Below are 10000 nucleotides of genomic sequence, written 5' to 3' on the forward strand. Positions count from 1 at the left end.
TTCCATGCTAGCATGGGTTGGACCGTTCAACTGGGGTCTGTGAAGCCGGAAGGCTTCATCAGGCCTAGTCAGATCTGGCAGTGTTTCTACGGCAGGATGCCCTTCCTAATGCCCTTCTACTGAAACCCTGGCCAATCAAAATCCTGTGAGTGGAATTGGTTGACAGAAACTGAAAGAAGCTCATCATATATATGCATGTGTGTGTGTGTGTGTGTGTGTGTGTGAGGGCATGTGTGTTGGTATCTCCTTGTTTTGATATTGCTTGATAGTTGTGAAATGAATATCACTGTCATACAAGCAGTGTCACTCAGGTCCAATATTCCGCAAAAACATGCCTGGTCATGGAAAAATATTACCTTGCTTGGAAACAGGTGAGGGGCGGCAACAGGAAGGGCATTCAGACATAAAATAACTGCCTCAATAAACTCCTGGCTCATGCAAAACATAGGAAGGTGGATGTTAAAATGATGTTGATGATGATATATAATGGAGGAAGTGTATATAATGAAGATGTATAATGGCTGCAGTAAATATGTATTGAGGCTGTGTAATGAAAACAGGGTGTTGGGTGTGGGTCTATATTTGAGTAATTACATTAAAGGCAATCATTCTGCACTTACTTTTTCTTTGTGTGTGTTAACTGATCTTTTTATTTTGTAGGTGTTAGTTGCAAGTACGAAACAGGATGGTTCTATACGAGATCCTCGAGAAGAGGAAAAACTTGTTCGGTTGTTTGTCATAGTTCCGAAGACATATTCTGAAGAGGATGTTCGTACAGAATTCGAGGTAATCAATATTTCTGTTCTCTTTTAAATTCTCTCTCTGTCATCAACCACATCTCTATGTCACTACCTCTCCCTCTTTCTCTATCAACCTATTTCCCTTTACCAAGTTGGTTTATGTATACCTAGCTTAGATTTTATATATAAATATCTATTTTTCTTTATCCAGCTTGGTTAATGCTAATTGCCATCAGGCAACTTCTCCATGCATCTTGGCTAATATAACCTCAGTGCACTTTTCTTTACCCAGCTGGAGCAATATACTGATAGAATAAATCTCTCATAGTTTTAGGTTTTTTTTTGTTGTATGAAAACATAAGTACTCAATACAGCTTTAAAAGTGTGTGTGTGTGGTCTTATATATTTTTGCTAAATTACATGAAATAAACAGTTTTATCAGTCTTCTGTGGTCCATCATGCACGTCACAGTTATTGCTTTCAAATGTGTTCGTGTATAGTCAACTGATCATGGCTTAGCAGTATTATTACCCTGTCCATCTTGCCTAAAGCCATACATACTGACATAGCACTTCTCAGCCTTTTATAGATCAGTGACTCTCTTCACTGGATTTCATTTTACAAATGCTTCCTCCACATGTTTTGAAAAAAAAATTATAATAAAAGATACCAAGTTATTTGATTGAAGTAGAAGCAAATTTTGTACATCCTCAGACAAGATCAAGAAAGGGATTGTATGGTGGCAACCTGAGGGGAAAGGAGCAGCAGGGCACTCTAAAAATTCTTTATGGTGAAGGACCATTCTTTTCTACTTTAGGCACAAGGCCTGAAATTTTGGGGGAGGGAGCCAGTCAATTAGATCAATCCCAGTACGCAACTGGTACTTAATTTATCGACCCCGAAAGGATGAAAGGCAAAGTCGATCTTGGCGGAACTTGAACTCAGGACATAAAGACAGACAAACTACCGCTAAGCATTTCACCCAGCATGCTAACATTTCTGAAGGACTATTGACAAGGAAAGTAGAAAAGAAGGGTGGAGAAGCTGGGATGAACAGTGGCAAAAAACAGCTGATTGAGGAGATTGTCTTGCAGCCATATGTACCTCATGGCATGGCAAAAGCTAACTGACCAATTAATCTTATCATCTGTTCTGTTTCTGTTCAACAATAACAATATCCTACTCATATACTAATCTTTGCAATGTTTTTTTTCATGTTGCTGGTGCCACATAAAAAAAAAACACTGGTGCTGGTGCCATGTAAAAAGCACTGATGATGGTTCCGTGTAAAAAGGACCCAGTACACTCTGTAAAGTGGTTGGTGTTAGGAAAGGCATCCAGCTGAAGGAACTAAACCAAAACAGACTATGGAACCTGGTGTGGCCCCTGACCTTGCTAGCATCTATCAAGCCATTCAACACATGCCAGTATGTGTGTGTGCGTGTGTATGTATATACATAGGTGTAACTATATGGTTGAGAAGTTTGCTTTGTGGTTATGGGTTCAGTCTCACTGCATGGTGTCTTGGGTGGGTGTCTTCTGCTGTAGATCCAAGCTGATTAGAGCCTTGTGAGTGGATTTGGTAAGATAGAAACTAAAAGAAGCCCATTTGTGTATGTGTGTGTATGTGTATATTCATATATATGTGTATGCATGTATGTATGTGTGAGTGTGTGTATGTTTGTGTTTCCTTGTCTTGACATGATGTGATAATTGTAAATGAATGTCAGTCATACAAGCAGTGTTGTTCATTTCCAATACTCTGCAAAAACATGTCAGGCCATGGATAAATATTACCTTGCTTGGGAACAGGTGAAGGTTAGTGACTGGAAGGGCATCTGGCCATAGAAAGTCTGTTTCAATAAACTCCACCCAGCCCATGCAAGCATGGAATAGTGGACATTAAAACAGATATAATGATGTTAATGATATATAGGGGTTGGACAAAATAATGGAAATACCTTAAAATTTCAAACAAATTAATTTTAATATGGGGTAGAACCGCCTTTGGCAGTAATTACAACTTGAATTCTACGAGGTATGGACTCGTACAAAGTTCAAATTGTTTCCAAAGGAATTTTTGTCCATTCTTCAGCTAAAGCAGTCTCCAGTTCTTGTAATGATGCTGGTGGAGAATATCGACTCCTTACTTACTTTTCTAAAATGTACCACCATTGTTCAATAACATTGAGATCTGGGGACTGTGGTGGCCAAATAAGATGTTCAACTTCACTAGAAAGTTCCTCGTGCCATTCAGTAACAAATTTAGCTGTGTGAAATGGTGCATTATCATCCTGAAAGATTGCGTTTCCCTCTGGAAACAGTTCCGCAACCTTAGGGTGAATTTGATCAGATAAAATGCTTAAATAGTCTTGACTATTAATTCTGCCATGAACGGAAACCATTGGGCTGGTGGATTTCCAAAATACAGCCCTCCCCCCCACTCCCAGATCATCACAGTTGGAAGAAGGCAGTCTGGGTCAAATGCTTCTTTTGGTTGTCTCTACACGTATACTCGGCCAGTGGTCAGAAATAAGGTAAAGGATGACTCATCTGAGAAAATAGCATTCTTCCACTAGGGACCAATTTTGTAGGTTTTTACTTCACTCTAAACGCTTTGCAACGTTTGTTTTTGAAAGTAGTGGTTTTCTGATTACAGCCCTTCTGTGAAATCCAGCTTTGTGCAGCTCTCGGTGAACAGTTTTTGTGGAAACTGGGTTCTTGAGGTGGTCATTAACCTCTGCAGTAATTTTGAGAGTTGTACTTTTGTGATCCTTTCTAACAATTTGTGTAAGAGTCTGATGGTCCCTGTCTGAAAGTTTTGGTTTTCTTCCAGAGTTTTGTTTCAATGAGGAGGTTTTTCTCTCTTTCTCAAAGGCTGTCATTACTTTCAAGACAATACTTCTTGATACACCAAACATTTCAGTTGTTTCCATTACACTAGTGCCTGCCATACGAACAATTTGACCTCTTTGAAAGTCTGATAGATCTGTCATTTTAATGAATTTTAATTACCTTTTTCTGATGATATATGAAAAGAAATAGCAATTTTAGCAAAACATATTAAGCAACACTAATAATAAATCAAAAAATATAAAAATAAACAAGCTTTTGACAGTTTTATAGATATTTCAAAATTATGATGCTATGATCAACATCAATGGTAATTGTAGCTGTGATACCAGTGCCGATGGCATGTAAGAGAGCCATCCGAACGTGGCCGTTGCCAGCGCCACCCCAACTGGCCTCCGTGCCGGTGGCACGTAAAATGCACCATCCGATTGTGGCCGTTGCCAGCCTTGTCTGGCCTCGTGCCGGTGGCATGTAAAAAGCACCATCTGATCATGGTCGTTTGCCAGCTTCATCTGGCATCTGTGCAGGTGGCACATAAAAAGCACCCACTACACTCACGGAGTGGTTGGCATTAGGAAGGGCATCCAGCTGTAGAAACACTGCCAGATCAGACTGGGCCTGGCGCAGCCTTCTGGCTTCCCAGACCCCAGTTGAACTGTCCAACCCATGCTAGCATGGAAAACGGACGTTAAACGATGATGATGATGATGATCCTCGGTGTTTCCATTATTTTGTCCAACCCCTGTATATGTGTGTGTGTGTGTCTGCCTGTCTGTCTGTAGGGGCATTTTACATCCTACTTTCCAAACTTGTATAGATAAAATGATTTATTTGTTGGGGTGGAACCTGTTTACCTGAAATTAAAAACAAATACAATCATTAGTGAGAACAAGCCAGAGTGAATGTTTTGTATTCAGGGGTGTAAAACATTGGATAGTAGTGTTAATAAGATTTGAACTCCTGACCATGTAGAAACCAGTGGTTTATCACCTTAAATTTATAACCTCTATCTATTTGTTTATTTGCAGAAATTTGGAGACATTGAGTCCGTGACTGTGCTAAAAGATCGGAAGTCTGGTGAATCAAAAGGATTCGGTTATGTGAAATATTACCGACCTTACCATGCTGCACTGGCCTATGAATCATGTGACCCAGGTAAGTGTCATAATTAACTCCTTTTTTTAATTAATGAATGGAAGAGCAAGGTATGGCCTATGAATCTGAAGGAAGTGAACCTTAGACAGTGGGGTTCACAGAATGCATTTGTAAGTATTTCAATTCGTCGTTATTTTCTGTCCTCTTTTCTACGATAACATAGCTTGGATGCTTGTTTTGTTGCCATCCCTTTTAGTCGTCCCTTTCAACATAAAGATGATGATGATTTTATGTATCTCTAGAATTGGTGTTATGGGGGCTGGTTGATTTTCTAATTCTAAGTATGCTTTATTGGGATCTGTTCGTGCAGTTGCTCAGAGTGTTTCTTATGAGGTTAGAATATCCTTAATTGTTTTAACATCCCCTTTGCCATGCTCGCATGGGTCAGGCAGAATCTTTTGAAGTGGGTTTTCCTACAACTAGACTTCCCTCCTCTCCTTAATGTTCACCTGTTTCCAAATGAGTTAATATTGTCCCAACGGAGTAGATTCTTCTAAAAGTATTCATTGACTTTAATAGCGTTAAACCGGACAACAAATCAAGTCTCCCACCCCAGAACACTAACAACCCCTCTGACGAGCTTCTATGGGGTCTCCTTCTGTTAAATTTCATTTGGAAGACTTCAAATAAAGCTGAGGCTATAGTAGAAGACATATATATCTAAAGTACTCTGCAATAAGGTCAAACTTCACTTCACATTATTGCAAACAAACTTCTTAACTTCTCAGGTATGTTGTGCACATAACATCGCTGATGGTGTTTGGTGGGGTGAGGGTGGAGAGCAACTCATCTAGCAGTGCCCTGTGTCTGGCACCATTGATACGATGGATAGTCTAGCTGTGTTTCTAATCGTGTTGTGATAAGATATGGCTTATTCAGGTCAAACATGCACATATACTTACTGTCTCTCCTCCTCCCTCACTCTCACAAACACACGGCATATAACCTACTTTGTATTGCTTTGTTTCGGATTAGAAGACTTATGTACAAGTATGTATATCAGTGTGTGAGGCACATCTACTTATTCCAGTAGTACAATCCAGTATTTAATTGTTGTTGTATTGATGTGAGGTACCTACTAGACTACCCGTGACCCATTGGGTCACCTGGAAAGTCTGAGTTTCCCAGCAATGGAGTTTTGTTTGATGGTTTGTTTTTTGCCTTTTCCAGGTTATTTCGCATGCTTTCAGCGAATGTGACATCAAAATCACACGTAAACAGCTCCTTTCCCTGGAAAAGGAAAGATTTGGCTATTTATTGCACAACCTGCTACCACGTGACAGGTATTTCGGGTCCTATATCGCAAATAGCTGTTACCTGGTAGCAGGGCATGCTAGAAATAGCAGCCAAATCTTTGGAACTGAGATACGTTGAATGCACTCAAAAAAATTTTTGTAATGGTAGTTGCTGTTGTTGTGTTGATGTGAGGTACATACATTCTGGAAATATTGTTAGCAGAGGAATCTGGTAAATTTTTTGGTATTATTAATTCACCATTATACTGTTTCATTTGCTAATAGGAATCACAAAATTGTACATGTTGGATAAACATGTAAGAAGTCTCCTTCTATATATTCTTCAGACAGAGAATCAAATAATACGATACCAATAATATTATTTGATTCTCTGTCTGAAAGATTTCTAATCAGAAATTTTTTACTGGTTTGTCCAACACATACAATGTTGTGATTCTTATTAGCAAATGAAGCATTCGTAATGGGGAATAGATAATACCAAAAAGTTTTCCAGATTCCTGTTTTGTTATACATGTACGTTTGTGTATGTGTGTGTGTGTGTGTATATATATATATATATATAATATATATATATATATATATATATTATATATATATATATACATACTCTTTTACTTGTTTCAGTCATTTGACTGCGGCCATGCTGGAGCACCACCTTTAGTTGAGCAAATCGACCCCAGGACTTATTCTTTGTAAGCCTAGTAATTATTCTATCGGTCTCTTTTGCCGAACCACTAAGTTGCGGGGATGTAAACACACCAGCATCGGTTGTCAAGCGATGTTGGGGAGACAAACACAGACACACAAACATATACACATACATACATATATATACAAATACATATATACGACGGGCTTCTTTCAGTTTCCGTCTACCAAATCCACTCACAAGGCTTTGGTTGGCCCGAGGCTATAGTAGAAGACATTTGCCTAAGGTGCCACGCAGCGGGACTAAACCCGGAACCATGTGGTTGGTTAGCAAGCTACTTACCACACAGCCACTCCTACGCCTATATATATATATATATATATAAAAGGAAAGTGAGATCACTGCCATAGCCTACACCAGTGTCGCATAACTAACCCATTTAAAAAATACCTTTGAATCGTTGGGTGACATCAAATTACAATCAAATGGAAATTGTAGTTGTGCCTGTTACCAGTGCTCGTGGCATGCAATAAGCACCATTCATGCATGGGTTGCTGCCAGATCCGCTTGACTGGCTCCCCATGCCAGTGACACATAAAAAGCACCATCCAAATGTGGTTGATGCCAGAGTTGAACATTCTGGAAATATTGTTAGCAGAGGAATCTGGAAAATTTTTTCGTATTATTTATTATTCACCATTACACATGTTTCATTTGCTAATAGGAATATTTAGTTATATTCATATGCGAGAGTGTAGAAATATATTGTATGTAATTTATGTGTAAGTGGCATGTTGGGTACACAGTGGTCTGTATGTCAATCACACACCAGCCTATGTTGGGTCCCATGGTGGCTTGCATGTCAGTCACACTGCAGCCTTCATGGCAGCCACTCTTTGTTCTGTATCTCATACCCAGGTTAAAATTGAAAGATTAAAAAAAAAAAACCCTTATGTTTTACATATTGTTTTTGTTTCTTTTTATTCAAAAGTTTTCAAGCCACGGTTTGCCGAACCTAAAATCCCACGCCATGAAAGAGAATATGATCACAATGGTGGTGGCGGCGGTGGTGGTGGTGGAGGAGGAGGAGGAGGAGGAGGAGGAGGTGGAAGTGGTGACTACTACGACTATATGGACCGAGGTATGTTGTATCTCTCTTTGATTATTAGTACTCTGCATTACACCAATCAAGAGTGTGTTGTAGTAATTTTTGAATAGTGGGTGATAGTAGTGGTAATAGAAGTCTATTATTTTTATGGTGGTATCTATGTAAATATAACCTAAACAAGAGCACTCAGAGAGTGCTAACCTCTACCAAAGCAACACCAACATCCTCTCAACAATTAGCTGGAGATGATTTTTAAAATGAGAATATCTGTAATAAACTCAACTGCTCTCACAAACGAGAACACTAAAAATGAACCTGACTGCTCTCAAAAATTAAATTTTAAAAAACTGGAAAAATAATCCAGAATCCTTGTCTAGTACCAGATTGATTCTAAAATCTAATCAGCTCATGCCAGTCACCAAGCCAAACATCCCTGAATGTTTCATCTGAATCCATCCAGCAGTTCTTGAGATATCTTTTCCACAGACAAACAAACAAATAAACACAACTGCAAACAATACCTCTGCCTTCACTGAGGTGGAGGTAATAAAAAAACTACCTGACTCACTAACGTCTCAGCTATTTCCACTGTTTACTGGTTTGGTGATGTTGAGGGAGAATTGTTGTGTTTGAAACAGTGTTCATTTGCAGTACATGGTAGAATTAATGAATTCATGATGTAACTGAGAAACTTGTGGTGAGGGAACAGTGGAATGGATGCATGAGGGTGAACTGACCCAGTGAATAATATACTGTATTTGCTGCTGCATAAAATACACTCTTGCATAAGACATGTCCCTACTTTTTGGTGCTGGTTAATGCAGTGCAGTCACCAAGCAGTTCTGAGTTCAATCCCAGGCATGGCACTTAGGTGAATCACAAGACACCTGAAGAAGGCTGGTGCATACAACAGCTGAAACAGTGAAAACAACAAAAAGATGAGGACACCAGTCCAAATTATGTAAACAATGTACACAAATTTAATATAACTCTTTAGCTTGTTTCAGCTTTGAAGCTGTGGTCATGCTGGGACACCACCATTAATATGTTTCATCAGACACTCATACACTCGATATTCCATCCATATCATTGCTTTAGAAGTGTGGCAATTTGTTTTTTACATTTAAGAATATATTTTATATACTGGTATTGCATTGCTAACATCAATTTTAGCTTTGTTGTTATTAATAGGAAAATGTATTTGTGCGTGGCAGATTGAAAAAACAAAAGTATATAATCCCAGGGCAACATCAGTGAATTTGGTATTTTATCAGTGACTCATTATCACTTCAGGCTTGCCAGTGGAGTATTAGCACTAGTATATTGTACCAGCATGGTGTTGGAACTGTCAGTACTTTATCAGTGCCAGTGTATGATAATGCAAGATAATGGGAGATGTAAGATGGATTCATTTATATTTGTGAAAAATACTTTTAGTTGTTCATTTATTCTGAAACTTCTGCTATCAAATTGGTTATTTTGCAGGTGTTAAACGCTGTTTCACCGAGATGGGTGGCCGTGAAGATTTTGGTTACCGAGGCTATGATATGTACAGTGGAGCAGGTGGCTATGGGCCAGCAATTCCTGAAGCTATGCCTCCATATCCAAGTAAGCAGCTACTTTCTGATAAAAACTCTTTTATTCATTCAGTAGTATTACACAAATATTTGTTTTCTTATCGCAGTTTTTCTGCAATGTACCCCAATCTGTGAACATTAACCCTTTTGTAATTAAATCAACCGGTCAAACTGGCCAGATCCGGCCTGTCACTCCTACCCAACAATAAACAGTCACATCATTGAAATCTGAGAGCTACAAGATATTGCATAATTAATTCAAAATAACATAAATATATAAGCATGGCTCCTGTGCCAGTGACATGTAAAAAGCACCATTCGAGCATGGTCGATGCCAGTACCGCCTGACTGGCTCCCATGCCAGCGACACATAAAAAGCACCCACCACACTTAGAGTGGTTGGCATTAGAAAGGGCATCCAGCTGTAGAAATCTTGCCAGATCAGATTGGAGCCTGGTGCAGCCACCTGGCTTGCCAGTCCTCGGTCAAACCATCCAACCCATGCCAGCATGGAAAGTGGACGTTAAACAATGACGATGATATATTTGACTGAATAATCTGAATGCCAAAGGGTTAAGAGAAATTATTTTTCAAACCAGAGGACTGTGCTAAAACAGACAATGGAGCTTGTCACAGTCCTCTGGTTTGCCAGCTCTTATCAA

At 39.1% G+C, this 10000-nt stretch overlaps 1 protein-coding gene across 3 annotated transcripts in view; it reads left to right on the forward strand.

The window, feature by feature from the left end:
* LOC115216327 (RNA-binding protein 45) overlaps positions 1-10000 on the forward strand; it is a 50818-nt gene that overhangs the window by 16539 nt on the left and 24279 nt on the right. For all 3 annotated transcript variants that reach the window (XM_036506782.1, XM_029785548.2, XM_029785546.2), the window contains exons 3-6: positions 661-786; positions 4622-4748; positions 7645-7794; positions 9247-9369. In XM_036506782.1, the coding sequence (XP_036362675.1) occupies positions 661-786; positions 4622-4748; positions 7645-7794; positions 9247-9369 (526 nt within the window). The remainder of the gene's footprint in view (positions 1-660; positions 787-4621; positions 4749-7644; positions 7795-9246; positions 9370-10000) is intronic.

Source organism: Octopus sinensis, linkage group LG10 (assembly GCF_006345805.1).
Source record: "Octopus sinensis linkage group LG10, ASM634580v1, whole genome shotgun sequence".
Classification (NCBI taxonomy): domain Eukaryota; kingdom Metazoa; phylum Mollusca; class Cephalopoda; order Octopoda; family Octopodidae; genus Octopus; species Octopus sinensis.